The sequence below is a fragment of the Corvus hawaiiensis genome, chromosome 17 (genome assembly GCF_020740725.1).
Source record: "Corvus hawaiiensis isolate bCorHaw1 chromosome 17, bCorHaw1.pri.cur, whole genome shotgun sequence".
In the NCBI taxonomy this organism is placed as follows: Eukaryota; Metazoa; Chordata; class Aves; order Passeriformes; family Corvidae; genus Corvus; species Corvus hawaiiensis.
The window spans coordinates 1,545,554-1,561,225 of NC_063229.1; the positions used below are offsets into that span (position 1 = coordinate 1,545,554).

A 15,672-nucleotide genomic window follows, 5' to 3' on the forward strand; every position below is an offset into this window, starting at 1 on the left:
CTGCCTGCTTTGCAACTCCTCAAAATCACTTTGATCCCAGCACATGCTGCTGCAGGGAGAGATGCCTAGTTTGGTTTGAGGGCGGTGAGGGGCAGAGCATAGACTTGTCTGGCCGGGTCACACATCCAGATACTGCCAAGTGTGAGAGACTGGACTTTTCTGGGTTAATGACTCAAAGCATTCCTCGGTTGTGTAGGCACTGGTGTGCTTTGCTTGAATGACAGGCTATGAGTGAGATAACAAACTTTGTGGCAGGATGGAGCCTCCTGTCAGGGGAAGATCTGATGGGGCGTTCCTGGCTCAAATGTCTGAGAGGCAGCTGTCATGTCTTTAGGTGTCATAAACCATCAGGGGCTCCCAAAGTGCCCCCAGACTCATTTCTGAGGCTTTCTACCACAGGACTGGAAGCTCCCCACCCGAGGGGAGGTACCTGGGCATTCCTGGCCTGAGTGTATTTTAACCCATCGGACTTTGTGTTTTGTGGGCTTCTTTCCCCTGCCCCTGAAGGACCATCACTTTGACCAGAGGACAGCTAAGCTGCAACAGTCAAGACTCTTTGAAAGCTGACTGGTGTTGAGATTTCCACATTGTTATCCTCCCTCCCTTCCTCCTTTTCTTTCTCTCTTTCTCTTTTTCCCTTATACAAGTCCTTGGGTGATATTTTTGTGGTTTCATATTGTTGGAAATGATACAACTTTTAAAATTTTTAAAGTAACTTTAGTCATGGGTTTGTGGAATACTCACAGCTTTTTACTGGCTAGGCTCGTAGTTCAATGCCTTAGAAAGCCTCGAGCAGCCTAGAGAGGTAGCACGGGCAATCCAGCATTTCAGTAGCTCTGAAAGCGGCAAATGGTAGCTGCAAAGCTGATACCACCAGCAGAAGCAAAGAGGGAGTTTGCCTAACTCCTGCAACTGGAAGCTTCCAAGCAGAGACAGACACGCAGATGTTGTTTGCAGAAGAATAGCAAAGCCAAAGAGCGTGGCCCCCCTCTTGGGCCCTTCTTTTATTCGGAGAAGGGGAAAGGGGAGGACTGGGGGCGGACCCGGGGTGACAGGCCAGTGAGACACTGCTAAAGAGATTGAGTTACATTTGGTTTTGCCCAAGCTTGGAACAAAGGAGTTCAGAGCACATGGCAGAGGCAAGTCCTGGCTTGTTTGACCAGGGAGGGGGAAGGGCAGCTCGAAGCAGGCAGCAGCATGGGTTTGTTCACCTTTGCCAAGGGGGAAGGGGGGCGGAGGGGCAGAATTGATGTTTCTCTTTAAAAGACTCTGTTCACTGAGGGTTTGAGTTTTGCTGGGTGAGGCCTGATGGGCTTCAATCAACAAAAATCACCATCTACAGGTTGGGAGTAGCCAGAAGATACAGAGAGAAATGGCCGTTAACAAACATCACCCTCTCGTTAGGGTGGAGTCATGTGGTCTGGGAAAAGATTGATAAGAAGAATGAGGACCAAATTAGCATTGAAGGTGAAGGGATCAATAATGAATCGAGTACTAAGAATTGTATAATGTAGAACCAGTGAATGAGAATTCCTTTGGGTTTTAAATGAAGAGTCTGGCAAAGAACTAGGTGAGCTGGAATGATTTCTACTGCACATCCTAGCTGGAATAAAGTAATGCCTGATTCTCTAACACTTGAAAGATGGTACTGGAGAGTTTCTTTTATTCCTGCAGCTTCAGGAATTGCAGTGACAATTTTGCAATACTTTCATATCGTTATATTACTATAGATAATAATAATCAAAACGACTACGTACCTGCTCCCCTTTGCAACCAATTTGTTCTAAAAGAAACCCTCTGTACAGGTATTTATACACATTGAGCATTTCAGTGTGGTTTTGCTCTAATCCACCCCAGTGGATCTATTAACAAGAACCTGAGTTACTCCCATCTCCGAGTAAGTTTGTACTTACAGTTTGTACGGTTTGTAACACAAAGTACTTGTGACTTCAGAGGAAGTGGTGACACACCTCTTGGCGAGGCCTGTGCTGCCCACAGGGTGGCTGATCTGGCCAAATTGGCCACTGGTCACAATCGCAAGGTGCCCTGAACACTGGGGAGCAGCTGGGAAGCTCCTCTCCCTGTGAGGGTCCTGGGCCTTCAGAACACCACGAGGGAAGACCTGCTGTGCCTTCACAGCTGCCCACACTGGGGTGGCTGGGGTAGCTGGTGGGTCCTCCCCTGCCCTGGCACTTGTGGGTCTCATTGGGGCTTGTTCTGTCCCTTCAGAGCCTTCAGTGTCCCTGTCCTGCACTGCCTGGGAGAGTAGCCCCGTGGTCACCACTTCTGCTTTGCTCTCCTCCGGCTGGCAGAGCGCTACTACTCTTTGGAGCTGTTGGACCCACTCTGTGCCTCTGCTGCTTGTCAAAACCTGCTTCATGCCCGTGGTGTTCACAGGCTGCAGCATTCAACCATGAGAGGCAGGGAATGTGCCAGGGGTGCCCTGGGAAGACATTTCCCAGCATGAGTGGCATATGCCCAGAACAAGTTGATTTTCGGGACAGGAACGTTGGAGGGCTCAGAGGCTGCTGGCAATGGGGAAGGATTTGAACAGCCTTTCCAACTACATCTGTCCCATTTTACCTGGCTCCAGGTTACAAATGCCAGAGCAGCAGGCTCTTGACTGTGGCCCTTTGTGTAAATGCATCCAGCAACCTGGGTGCAGGTCAGTGATGGAGGGAGGAACCCAAGAGCCATGTTGGTTCACACAGTGTGGGTCAATAGCAAAAATAAAGGATGCAAAACTCTTCTGAGTTACCTTGGGGCCCCAAGCGTGACAGCAGCAGGACAAGGGCAGGGACAAACCCCAGCCTGTTCTGTGCTGAGGCCACCTGGGCTGGAGGCTGGGGCTGAGCAGGTCTGTAAAGCTCTGGGTAGAGAAGGAAATGAGAAAGTGATGGTAGGTTGCAAGATTGAGCTCATCAGACAGGAAAATGAGGAAGGGATTAGAGCATGTCCAAGCCAGAGCCCTGCAGCTTGGAGGCCACGGGAGGTCTTGCTGCACTGGCCTCGGGGTGCAGAGAGGGAAGGAAGAGGGGGATGGTGCCAAGCAGCAAAATTGCTCTGCACCGCCTCTGGCCACAGAGGAAGCTCCAGCTTTGCTGATAAGGGCCTGTTGAAAGCAGAGGCTCTGAAGTGTGGCTGCTCTGAGGCATTTCTGCTGCTCTTCAGGCCCCTCAGCCCTGCGGTGTAGCTGGGATCAGGGTTGTACATGAGTATTTGCATTCTACTTCTCTGAATAATCTATTCCTGGCACAGACCCATTTCTTTCCCCACTGTTCCTTAGAACAGTAGTTCTGATGTTAAATTACACTTTTAAACCTACTGGGCTCATGAATTTACCCGAAGAGAGTTGGCTGAGGACCAGCACTGGCCCGTGGCTGCCTGCTCACTCTGGCAGGGGCCACCAAGGGCCATGGCTGGAGCAAATCCCTGCAGGCTGTGGCAGTGAAACTGGCCCCATGGGCAAGTGACGATAATATTCACCAAGCCTCAGCTGTGAAGGAGGTGCCTTTTAATTGAGACGCTACAGATGGTTATTGCTGCATGTCCAGCAGGATCCTGCTTTGCAGAACTTACAATCCATGTTGTTAAAAGGTTTAAAAATCAGCTGCTTTGGGCACTACCAGGGGCTGGTTCCCCCCTGGATGCTGGTCCCAGCAAGCAGAGTGGCTGAGTTATGGGGGTGAGAGCATTCTGAGGGTCCCTGGCTGCTGTCCACAGGCCTGCACAGACACCCACACCCCTAAAATGGTTGTGCTTGAACTTGAGAGGTCTGATGGGGGAGGGCCAGGATTTGGTTTGTTGAACATTTCCATCCTCTCTCTGCTGCTTTGGGAGCACAGATGCCAGGGCCCCCGCTGCAGCCTGTGGGGCAGGCAGGGCTCCTTCTCTCTGCAGCCTCTGCCTCCTCCCCCCTTGGGTGTTGGGTGAAGCTCAGGGTGTTCAAGCATCCTGTCCCAAAGTGTCCTTTGAGGGAAAAACAGGCCCTCAGGCAGCTGCCTCCTCCAGCATTGCTGCCTGCCAGGCTCCATACTGGTCTTGGCTGTCCCAAGTTCTGGCCAATGGGCCCCAGCACCAATGAGTGACTGTAGCTGAAAGCAGGAGAAGGCTGAGCTGGGAGATGAGCTGTGGCTCAAGGCTGAGCTGTGGCCAAGTGGCACCCTGTCCTCAGCTGTTCTTCACCCCCTTTCGTGTGGGGTCTGGCTCAGGGGTGTCAGTCTCTGAGAGGATCAGGTAAGAGCTGATGGCTTCCCGCAGGCCCTGGCTGATGGGAGACTCCTCCGGTGGGGATGCGGTCTCCGAGAACAGGAGGGAGCTGCTTGGAGGGTATAAGGCAGTCAGCAGGCAGCCCACAGCCCCTTGAGGGTCAGGTGGGGGAGTCCCAGCCCCTGCCCCAGCTGCCCTCACCTCTCAATCTTATCCCAGTGGAGCGATGGCTTCTTGATGACAGCCGGTGGTGTGGAGGCTGGGGCCGCCCTTGGTGCTTCCGTGGAGCAGGGCTCGCTGAGGCGGCAGCAGAGGCCTTCGCTGAACTCTGGGCAGGGAGCCAGCAGCATCAATAGGGTGCACCCCCTGCCCCCCAACCTGGGCACACCTGGGCAGGGGGGGACCAGCTGCCACCTTTTTCCCCTCCCTCCTTTTGGAGCATAGGACATCCCACACACAGCTCCAGGGTGCTGGGGGCTGGTGGGGCATTACCAGAGTAGTGGTCCACCAAGTTGTGCAGGCTGGGGAAGGTGAGCCGGGGCGAGATGTAAAGCCATCCGTTGTCCAGCCGGTGGATGCGGTAGTGAGTCACCGAGGCCCAGGCAGCTCGCTCGCCACGGCGCACCGACAGGGAATAGCAGCCTGCCAGGCACAGGGCAAAGGGCACTTGCCTGGGCTGTCCCAGGCCCCTGTCCTGCTCAGCCCCGCTGCCTGCTGCATTCCTGCACACTGCAGGGATTCAACCATCCTACAGAAGCAGCAGGCATCACCCTTCTCCCCACGGGCTTTGTGGCTGCAAGCATCCCTGTGCCAGCCCCATGCCATGAGCACCTTTAAAACAACATTGGTGACAGGGAATGGCGGGGACAGCGGGTGACGTCGGTGCCACCAGCCACCTGCACAGTGGCACCTGGCAGGATCCCCTCACAGGGTCCCCTTGGTGTGATAGGCCCTGTTTCATTTTGCAGGCTTAGTCTTGCCACCTCTCTGCGTAACCCAAAGCTGCAGGAACCTGATGGTTGGTTGTTCTTTTGAAGCCCCATGGCAGGGGCTCAGCACAGAGTGGGGTGCAGCAATACCAGGAAGCAGCCCCATAGGCAGGGCCACTGCCATTAGATGTGAGCAAGGGAAGATCACTCCCTCTCGCTCCTTGGCACCCCGACGGGGAGGGCTGGGATAGTAATGGAGATGGGTCTGAGGGCTCTCACCTTGCCTGGTCTGGCTCTCTCGTATCAGAAAAGATCCACTGTGGTTGCCTGGACGGAGCAGCAGCTCCTCTGCCTGCTGCCGGCTGACGCCCTCGTACAGCCACCTGTGCAGACAGCGGGCACTGCAGAGCCTCTCACCCAGCACCCCGGGGCCCATCCTGCCCCAACTGGGGCATGTCCTGCGGACACTCCAGCATGCCATGCCACCTCCCCCAGCCCCAGCACTTCTCAGGGCAGGACGTCCCAGAGGAGTGGCCGGAGTCTGGCCTCAGGGTTGGCCAGGTTCTGTGGTGGAGCCATGTTCCCCTGGGGCCCTCCCTGAGATAGATCCTTCTCAGCATTTACCTGTGCCTGATCTTGGCCACACAGCTGCTGGGGATGTGACACTCCTTGCCAGACACCTCAGATGCCACCAGCCACCACTCTCCATCCCTGTGGGGAAGAGGGATGAGCCATCCTGAGGGGCTGAGGGGCTGCAAGATGGGGAGGGAAGAGACATACAGGATGGATGCCAGCACCGTAGCACCACAGGCTGGACACTGATCAGGAGTGCAGAGACTTACTCAGAGAGGATGCGGAGCTGCTCCCCCATCCTCAGGACAGCAGCCACCCCCACGCTGGAGGGGAAGTCACAGAGGGCCAGGGCCTGGAAGCCACTGGGGACTGCAGGGAAGGAGAGAGGGCTCAGCATTCCCTTGGCAGCACCAGCCTGGGTGCTGGATGAGCTCGCAGCTGCTGGGCACTCACCTGCCTGTGTGGGCAGTGGAGGTCGTGCGGTGTTGGCAGACGCTGCTGGGATGCTGAGTGACTTCTCCTGACTGGGCAAATTCCCCATTCTTGGGGTTCAGCCCCCAAGGGCCTTGGCCTGAGCTGCTGCTGTCTGGAAGGGACTTGGTTCTTGGGTCAGCATTCCCCACCCAGGCAGGGCATTGATGCAGGGTGATGTCAGCATGGTCCAGGGCAGGGCTCTGGGCTGTGGCTGAGCCTGGCAGGCAGTTCCCCAGGGAGCACTTTGAGAAAACCATTGTCCCATCACCACCCCAGAGTGTGTGTGGGTACTCCCCAGGACAGGGCATCTGCAGCCTCATAGTAGACAGCTCCCAGCCAGGCTGACTCCCTGAGTGCTGCCATCCCACCCTAGCCCCATGTCCCCCAGAATGTGGGGCACCCATCCCAACGTCCCAAGCTGCTGGCCCCCATGGAGATTCAGCAGCTGCGGGAATGCCTCTTTCAGTTCCTTGACCATGGAGAGCTGCCGCCAGAGCTGCGTGTGACCCAGAACTGTCTCAGGCTGAACCCCTCCCCTCCCTTGCCCTAACACCTTCCTGCCCTCAGGAGAGGTGAACTCCACTTACCTGCCCCTCAGCGCTGCCACCATTGTTTGGGTGGTGTCATGCCTGGGCAGCCATTGGCCAGCTCTGCCCTCCCTGCATGGAGGGGCCTCAGGGCACCCAGGGTGGCAATCCCTGTCCTTGCCAGACCCTCTTGGTTTGCCCTTGGCCCCGCTCTAGGGCTGGGTGTTCAGGTCCTGGTGCTGGAGCTGCTCCTGGCAGTGCTGCCGTGAAGGGCTGTGAGGTGCTGGGGCTGCGGTTGCTTCTGCTTCCTGTGACGTGCACACACTAGAGGGTTTCTCCTTTTCACTCAGTCACAGATCACTCAGCTGAGCCCCTCAGAGCCCTGAGTACAGACACCAGGCCCAGCAAAGTCCCTGCAGGCACTCAAGGCACTGTGGGCATCGCATGGGATTTATGGGTGGGCAAGTGGGACGGATGGGTCACACGTATGAGTGGGAGCAGGGATGATGACAGGACTCATAAGTTGAGGCTGGAAAGGAGCCATCCCCAGGGTGGTCTCAGTGAAGGGGGAGTGTACCAGGGTGCCTCCTCAGTTGTAGAAGCACCAGGGCCCTCAGCATGGTGCTGGATGTGATGGGCAGGGGTGGGGAGGTGCGATGCTCATGGACCTGCCCAACACAGTGCTGCACCCAGCACTGCCCCATACCAGCACAGCCCCGCACCCAACACCACACCAGCTCTGCCCCACACCAGCTCTGCCCAGCCTGTCTGTGCCTGGTCTCGGTTGGGTTATGAGTGGGTGCAGCCCCAGCTCTGTCCCATCTCCATCCTCAGCAGCTGCTGCTGGTGTGGGACCATTCATTGCCCAAACTGTGTGTGTGTATCATTCACCTTTCAAAGCAAACACTGCTTGTCCCAGCCAGCACCATCCACCAGCCCCCCTCCTCCTGCCTGAGGTCAGAACCCTCTGATCCACACATGCATCCCCTCCCTGCAATCCAGCCCTGAGGAACGTCCTTGGGATTTGCTCTCAGCAGCTCCTGAACTCATGGCCCAGCTGAGCAACACTCTGTGTCCCCCCACTGTTTCCTTCTGTGCCCCCGCCATGTGAACAGATTCTTGCAGCCTCCTGCCGCAGCCCTGCTGCTGCTGCAGCTGCACATCCTGTTCTGTCTGTGCTGAAACATGAAAGTTTCTGGTCAATTGTAACCACCTTGGCAATGTGAAATGCACTCAGGTTCAACAGGGCTTTTGGGCCTTATGACACTGTTGGGGGTCAGGACCCCCTTGAGCCTGCCCTGAGATCAGCAGAGCTGTTTTGCAAAGGGTTGATAATGTTTGGGAGAAGATTCATTTGCTCTTGGAAGTGGTGGTGCAGCCCCATTGTGGTTCTTGGGGATGTGGGGTGCAAAAGCATAGTACATGGCCTACAAACACATTACAGGTGTCTCAGGCCACAGGAGGGACCCAGGAGCCCTCTCTTCCCCCCAGCCTGGGCACACCTGGGGCAGCAGAAATGCACCAGCTTGTGCACCTTGATCTGGTGGGGAGGACCAAGGTTCCAGGCAAAGTGAGGCCCAGCCACCTGGTGTTTCAGGAGTTGAGACCAAACGATTGCTGTGGGAGGCAAGAGCCCCTGATGGCCCCAGTCCTGTGTCCTCCTCAGTGTGTGACTGACACAGCTTTGCTGTGGCTCTACCTTGAACACCTCCAGGATGGACATCCCTCCCCACTGCTCATCCCACAACCCCCCCATCCTTCTGCCTTCAAAACAAGGAAAAATCCCAGCATCAATTCTGAGCCTCCCAATTCCCAATCTTTGGCTGTTGCTCCTCCCAGCATTTTCTGGCACCAAGAAGAGTTTGACACCATCCCTTTTGCAAAGGAACATGTCCAGGTGTGAGGGGGCAGGGGCTGGCTGCAGCTCGGCCCCAGGGCTGGGGGTAGCCAAACACTTGGTCCATGGATTTCTGGGTTCTGCAGAACCCCCCCACCCCCATCAGCACTTGAGGCCCTGCAGCCCCCATGCAGAAACCTCAGCCTGTGGCTGCGAGTTGTATTTTTCCATCAGTGACCTGGAGCTGAGCTAAGCCAGGCTCACCCTGTGCTGCTGAAGGAGCCACTGATACACAAATTTGGGATCTTGGGCTAGACACGCCACTGAATGAACTTGTCCCAAGGTTTTGGGCAATTGGGAATTCAGTCCTAAGGGTGAGCATAGGAAAATGCTGGCTCCATTTGCCTGCCCCTTCCACTGGGCATCCCAGTTCCCAAGAGCAGGAAGAGGTCAAGGAAACTCCACCAATTTGCAAGGTCTTACTCCAACCTCTGGGCTGCCCCTCGAGGGATGGGAATGCACATTTTTGCCCTGCTCACACTCCAACAGTCAGCAGGGATCAGGATCCAAGCTCAGGCAAGGCTGTCCCAAGCTCAAGCTCTGTGCCTGGATTTGGTGGGTGTAGTTCATGGCACCCAACGAAACACTTTGTCCCTTTACTAAACTGATTTTTCACCTTGTATTTGCCTTTGATTTTTTTGCCTTTTTAACAGGAAAAACATTTGCTTATGTAAAAACAAGTCTACTTTTCCCAGTTATTTTAAGGACAATTAAATCCTTCCAACCATCACTACAGATCTTGCCTTGCTTCAGCCTATGAGCCACCATGACAACAGCACTCTCCACTAAATCACTCCTCTTCCAAATTGCTAATTTCCATACTAACCTGGGCTCCTGGTCCAGGAGCAGTCTGGGAGCTTGGAGCTCTCCTTCTCCACATCATCATGAACAGCACTTGATCCCTGCTGTGGGATCACTTCCTCTAACTCATTTCACTGTCATTTAAATACTGTGTTTCCTTTCTTTTGGGCTGTACTTCTGAAGGCAGGACCATTCCTGGGTGCAGTCAGCAGATCATATTAGATCCCAGTGCTGCACCTACACTGGCTTCTCTCCTGCACATGGTGCTTTGTATCCACACCTGCATCCAGAAGTGCTGAACTTCCCACCGTGTCCAGGGGCCAGGTTTCTTTGGTGGTCTCCTGTCTCCTATAGATTTAAATTCTGGTTTTGCTCATTTGATCCCTTTCTACTGCCACTGTTTGTTCATTGATAAAACTGGCCAGTTTTTCCCAGTCTCAACTTTCATCCAGTTTGCAATGCTTGAGAATACTTTGTCTCATTTCTGCAATGACCTCCCCCAAGGTCTCAGACAGTCCAGGCATGCAGCTGCAGGAGCATGACAGCGAGACTGGGACTAACTCATGCCCAGCACCGTAACCCCGCTCCAGACACAGAGGGTAACTGTGACACCTGACAGTGGGAGTAGAAACTGGGTCTGGAAAACAGCAGGTGAAGAACCAGGTGTGTTCCATGCCAGGCTGCTGCACGTCACTTCCCTGTGCCCGGCTGCGGGGTGGATGTGCCAACACACATTCCCCTGCTGCCCGAACTGCCCTTGGTGCTCGCATGCTGTGACAGTGGCCCTGTCACAAGTGAGCTCTGTGTCATATTTGTGCAACATGCCAGTGCAGAGCACTGCTCCAGAGACAGCAGGTGGCTCGGAGTGCTCATGGCTCCAAGTGCTGGCTGTTGGGAGGGAGGTGGTTCTTGCCTGTGTTGCAGCAAACCTGTTGTTTCCATTCTGGAAATTTCTAGTTGCATTTTGGCAGGGACCAGCTCTCCAATGTCCCTGGACAGCCTTCTACCAGGGGCCACAGGGCCACCAACCACATTATCCTGGTGCAGAGGTGCCCAGTCCTCTCCCTGCCACGGGGACGAGTTTGCTGCTTGCCGCAGGACACACTCAGACGGCCAAACCCCCAGGGGTGCAGGTTGTGCCAAGAGAAACACCAAGAGCACACAGAGTAACAATGAAACTCAGTTACAGCTTTATTCAATAACCGGTACAAAGTCCCCCTCAGGCAGAGCCTCCCGGTCCCATTCCCTACCTGAAATGGCGCAGAACATGAGCATGACCCCGGGAGGAGCTGGCTCCCATTGGGTCAGGGCTGCACAGCAGTGAGGAAAGGATGTTTTGCTTATCAATTGAGATTTGCAGTAGCCTGACCACTTATCCCTTTTCTCCCATTAACACCAGACCCTGGCCCGTAGCAGGCATCTGCTGTCCACCCTTGGTGACCCAGCCGGGTGTAAAAACATAGCAGAATTGTGAATTCCACAAAGACAGTAACTACTACCTGCACATAGGTGTTCACTGCTCACCCTTCTGACCTGACTCACAGGAATGTGTGATTGCTGGTTGTCACATCACTGGTGTTCCCTGCCCCCACATAACTGCACCCTGTGCAGACCCTGCCTGGGGCAGCAGCAGTGGGACACAGCTGGCAGTGCAGCAGATTCTGCGATCTCCACCTGGCAAGAGGCACTGCTTCCCGTTTCACAACCTGCTCAATGTTCAAATGATTCACCTGTGCCAGGGCAGAACAGTGACCATGTGTCATTGCATCCTGCCCTTCTGCCGGGCCAGCAGAGGGTTGCAGAAGTGGTCTAGAGCCAGGGCTGCTGGAGTTTAATCTCTTGTACTGGGTTAATAGTGCACCTTGTTAGTGTAGTTTACTGGTTAATTGCTTTGCTTTTTCAGGAGGCTCAGGTAAGAAATCACTCTGCTCCTTCTTAACACATATACACAGGTAAGATCAAGACAGTATTCCTGACCATTTGTCCTCAGGCTGCCTGGCATGTGAAACAGCCCTGGAAACACACAGACCTTCCAGTGGGTTCCACGCCCCAGGCACAGCTCCACACAGAGCACTGTCTGCTCCAGTGCCTGGAGTGCCACATCCTCGTGGTCTTACTTTCCCACATCCCACCAATGACATACCAACTGCACCACAAGGGTCCTTTAGCAGAAGCACAACTAGAAAGCATTTCTAAACCTCACAAAGCCACAGAAATTATATTTAAATGAAGAAGGGAGACAATGGCTGTCATCTGGATTGATACACAGCACAGACAGGAGACGGCATCAGCATGTACAGTAATGGGACTTACTAAGACCATGGAATGTCAATGAGTTTTAAAGAGACTCTGATGCCAAGGGGATACAGAAAGGATCAAAGTAATGTCAAGTACAGACTACCAAGGAAGTGGCTGCTCAGATGGGCATGCACAGGTTAGAGGGAACAGTTAATGCCATGTCAGATGAAATGCTAAATTCTGAGTGGGTTCAGTGGGGTTGAGTGGAGCTGTCTGAATCCAGAAAAGGGGCTCCTGTCTAACAGGATACTTCCATAGTTTGAGGTGCAGCCTGGAGGTCAATGCCTTCTGGGGTTCCAACACTTCCTTCCCCATGGGTGCTGGCATGAGACCGGCTGCGGCTGCTCTCGCCAGAGCCCACGCTGGAGGAGGAGTGGCTACGGGAGCGCATCAACCGAGTCATGCTGGCTGCTGGCACTGCAAGAGAGAACAAATGTGAGACTCAGACAAGAAGGCAGTTCCTGGAGCCAGGACCACAGTCACTCGGGTATGTGTCACTGGGTAAGCACAGAAAGAGCTGTACCCCTGGGAAGAAAATTCACTCTTCACTGCCAAAATTAAGTCTTTGCATGTCTAAAGCAAGATGTTTAAGGCCCAATTTCAAAAGGTCCAAGGTGAGCAAATGCCAGCAGTGTAACTGATCATCTGCAAGTGCAGCCACGGCCAGTGTCTGTGCAAACCAAGGCAGCTATGGCATGGGTGACCTTTTGAAAGTCAGTCTCATCACTCTAGAAAACCACAGAGCTGAAGTCATGCAACAATCAACAAAATACAAATGAAAGGTGGAAACCCATAGCACACACAGTACAACAATCAGCCCACCCACAGCAGGACATGCTGAGACAGAGCAAAGCACCCAGAGGACAATTCCACTCAGCACACAGACTGGGGCCGAGGTGGATGCACGGTTGGAGGTACCTGACTCAGTGCTTAGGTGGCTGAGCTGCACATAAGGGACTGGAAACAACATGAGACAAGGAAAGGGATGAATACAGGAAAGAGCCAATTAGTTGCGGTGTGTGACTAGTGGCTGCACTACTCCTGGGACCCCCAGCTACCTTTCTTTCTGTTCCCAGCTCATACACTGCATGGAAAGCTCCCAGAATTTGTAAGAGCAGCTGCTAATGAGCATCTCAGGGAGAGGCCAAGCTCATCTAAAAACCCATCGGGGCCAGATCAATGCCTTTAGCTGAAAATCACACTGTACCTGGTGACATTAACTCCCCACTGCACACTCCACACCTGCTCAATAGAGATACTGTTTCCCTGGGTTATACTGTGTAACTCCAAATACCGGACAGAAATTCATGTCTTTGGGATAACAGCATCAGACTCCTGCTACAAGTCTCCTGCAAGGCTGTTACCTTCCACCTGCAGTGTCAGCACAAGTACATCCAGCTGCTTCAGCTCATGTACAGCAGGCACAGGAACAGCTGTTGGAGAACTGGCTTCTGTATTTTAAGCAGTGCCCAGCTGTGTTTTGCTTCTACCTTGTTCTCCCCAAGAAAACTGACCACGCTCCACAGTGTTCCACAGTCTTGCCCACCAAAGCTGGGAAAACTGTTCTGGTACCAGCTACTAATTCTGGAAGGAGAAAACTGGCCTGTCCTCCAGTGCTGCACATCCTGTTGATGAGAGCTGACCCCCAAAGTGCTGCTGAAGCTCTTGCTCTGATGACAGCACTTGCTGACTTTACTAACACCAGGAACACAAAAGACATGAACATTGAAACGCTCTCAGTAAGGCTGAGGGACCCTCCTCACACAGCATCTTCCTCTGCAAGATCAGGCTCCTTTGGCCAGCGTTGGAGAACATGACTGTCCCACACGTTTGTGTCACCTGCAGAGCCCTGAGGAAAAGGACAGCTTCTGCTAAGTCCTGACCATGAGCTGGCAAAGCTGTGAGGAGACCACTGCAAGTGTTCCAGCTCCCACAGTGGCCATGCTGAGTGGTTAGCCAGTCACACAAACCAACTCCTTCCCTAACTCCAGCTTTTGAAGGCTCATCCACAAAAGGGAACTCCTGGCCCCAGCAGGTAAGAGAGAGTTGCTGTAGTGCACTGAGAAGCCTTTCTCCTGATGTTCATGAGCAGTAAAGCCCTTCTTGGAGATAAAGAAGTAAAGAAGCCCTTCTCCTCCCATCCCTCAGGAGCACCAAGGGCAGGGAGCTGAGCAGCTGTTAGTCTGACACACTCAGGTGACAATGTCTTCTGCTTCCAAGCATGGGGAGGAAGCCATAGGGCAGGACATGCACTGGTGCAAAGCACAGCTCTCTCTGGGCTCCCTGGGTGCCTCGGAAGTCACCCGGTAACCTGTTCTGCCATTAGAGGGATTTGTTCTGGAGTATTGCTTAACCCTGGCGAGTCTGAGAGAAACAGGAACATCTGAGGAGAAAGGGAAGAGCTCTCATGTACCCGGACCAGTCGTGGGGCTGCACTGCTACCTCCTTCCCCTTTGGAGAAGGTATGCACAGATCTGCTGTTCTTGGGAACACATTTTTCTGGATTGGCACAAAGACAGACTTACAAGGTTTTACCAACACCAGCAACCAGAAAGGAGTCGCCAACACATGTCAGGGAACAACACTGGTTTGCTAAAGCTTGTCAGCACACTAGTTGATTTTCCAGCATGGATGGATCTCCTGGCAACCACACTAGCTCAGAAGTAGGGACACAGATGCCAGATGGACCAGAAAGCTTGAGTTCCCTTCATGACAACCCTGCTCCAAACCACAAAGTTACGTTTGCCACTTACTGTAGCCCATTCCCTGTACAAAGTACTTGAAGGCTTCAGTCAGCTTGCCAGGCTGTGGAAACAGAGAGGGCGGCTTTAGTGCAAGCAGAACAAAGGGCTCTGTACCACCCAAATGCCATGGGAGAGCCAAGGTTTGTCTCACCTGAACCACCTGGGGCAAGCCCCCACAGTCAGCCATCTGCAACAGGAAACAAAAGGCAGGGTGAGCTGTCCTTCCTGCCCAGGACAACCCCAAACCACACCAGCACCACCCACCCACCCTGGCTGAGAGCACCACACTGCAATTTCCACCATCTCACCTCTACAGCCAGAGCAAGGCCAGCTGGCACACCTTCAGGGACCTGCTGCTGAGGGAACCCTGCACTTTGGAGGCCATGTCACCAGGTGATCTCAGGCCACACTCCAGAAGCCCAGCACCTTCCACTGCCACCTCTCCCCCAGCCAAACCTGTCACTTTGCATTTCCATCCAGCTGCTGTCTGGCACACTGCAGGGCCACAGGTGAGGGTGGGCAGGACTGGTACAAAGCTAGGAAAAAGGATGCTGCTGCTGCAGAGAGCAGGGTGGAGGGCATCTCTAATCTCAGGGGTCTTCCCTACCAGTTGAAGGTGGCCATAAAGCAGGGATTTGGGGACCCTGACAAACTCTTCCCTCTCAGCCCTGGCTCCATGGAGGAGAGAGCACAGCCCTGAAAGACTGTCCACAAACTTCTTAAAGCCAAATGTATGGAAGGCAAAAATCTAACGAGATGAGCAAAAATAGTGTCTTTGTGCTGGCCAGAATGATTCTAGAGTGGCACTTGCCTTCAGAAGGGTAGTTTTGGTTGGGTCAAGACGTGAATTGCATTCAACCTAGAAAAAAGGAGAGAAGGACATGGTGTCACACAGAAAACTTGAAGAGTCAGATGTAAAATGTGGGGTAGCTGCACCAGAAGCAGTGGCTGTCTTCAGCCACTTTCTCTGGAGCCAGGAAGGACTGAGCAAGAAAGCAGAGATCATGTAGGAAGTGAACAATGAATAAAAGATCCAGGGAGGAATGGCAGGCGTTCCATCCAAGGGACCTTGTGATGACAGGTCATGACTTCAAGTGAAATCATCCCCTAGTTTTGGGATGCACTATGAAACCCTGGAGCACCTTCTGCGCTCTGACAGCAAGACTGGGAGGGAAGGAGATTTCTGTGCAGCATGAGGGACATCACTCAGTCCCCTGGCC

The 15,672-nt window shown here is 53.8% G+C and overlaps 2 protein-coding genes across 6 annotated transcripts in view; both read right to left on the minus strand.

Moving 5' to 3' along the window:
- Window positions 1-3,317: 3,317 nt before the first annotated feature.
- On the minus strand, window positions 3,318-6,981 carry SLA2 (Src like adaptor 2). Of its 2 annotated transcripts, none has more exons than XM_048321450.1 (8): window positions 6,773-6,981; window positions 6,165-6,402; window positions 5,981-6,080; window positions 5,763-5,849; window positions 5,418-5,521; window positions 4,702-4,851; window positions 4,411-4,537; window positions 3,318-4,318 (listed from the first exon to the last, which is right to left on the minus strand). In XM_048321450.1, the coding sequence occupies exons 2-8, from the start codon at window positions 6,250-6,252 to the stop codon at window positions 4,171-4,173; spliced, it is 804 nt and encodes a 267-aa protein (XP_048177407.1). In that variant the 5' UTR covers window positions 6,253-6,402; window positions 6,773-6,981; the 3' UTR covers window positions 3,318-4,170. The 2 variants fall into 2 exon arrangements, with proteins under 2 accessions (XP_048177407.1, XP_048177406.1); XM_048321449.1 differs by having other exon boundaries at window positions 6,165-6,427.
- A 3,596-nt stretch (window positions 6,982-10,577) lies between these two features.
- NDRG3 (NDRG family member 3) overlaps window positions 10,578-15,672 on the minus strand; it is a 62,619-nt gene continuing 57,524 nt past the window's right edge. For 2 of the 4 annotated variants that reach the window (XM_048321630.1, XM_048321631.1), the window contains exons 13-16: window positions 15,264-15,311; window positions 14,462-14,639; window positions 12,627-12,665; window positions 10,578-12,125 (exon numbers count right to left, since the gene is read on the minus strand). In XM_048321630.1, the coding sequence (XP_048177587.1) occupies window positions 11,947-12,125; window positions 12,627-12,665; window positions 14,462-14,639; window positions 15,264-15,311 (444 nt within the window). In that variant the 3' untranslated portion in view covers window positions 10,578-11,946. The remainder of the gene's footprint in view (window positions 12,126-12,626; window positions 12,666-14,461; window positions 14,640-15,263; window positions 15,312-15,672) is intronic. The other 2 variants (XM_048321632.1, XM_048321633.1) reach the window with 2 other exon arrangements.

Coding starts and splice junctions, on each gene's coding strand:
- SLA2 (XM_048321450.1), bottom strand. CDS start 6,252: ATGGGGAATTTGCCCAGTCAGGAGAAGTCACTCAGCATCCCAGCAGCG. Junction 5,850..5,980: donor CAGCTCCGCATCCTCTCTGA/GTAAGTCTCTGC, acceptor TCTTCCCCACAG/GGATGGAGAGTGGTGGCTGG. Junction 4,538..4,701: donor CTTGGTGGACCACTACTCTG/GTAATGCCCCAC, acceptor CTCCCTGCCCAG/AGTTCAGCGAAGGCCTCTGC.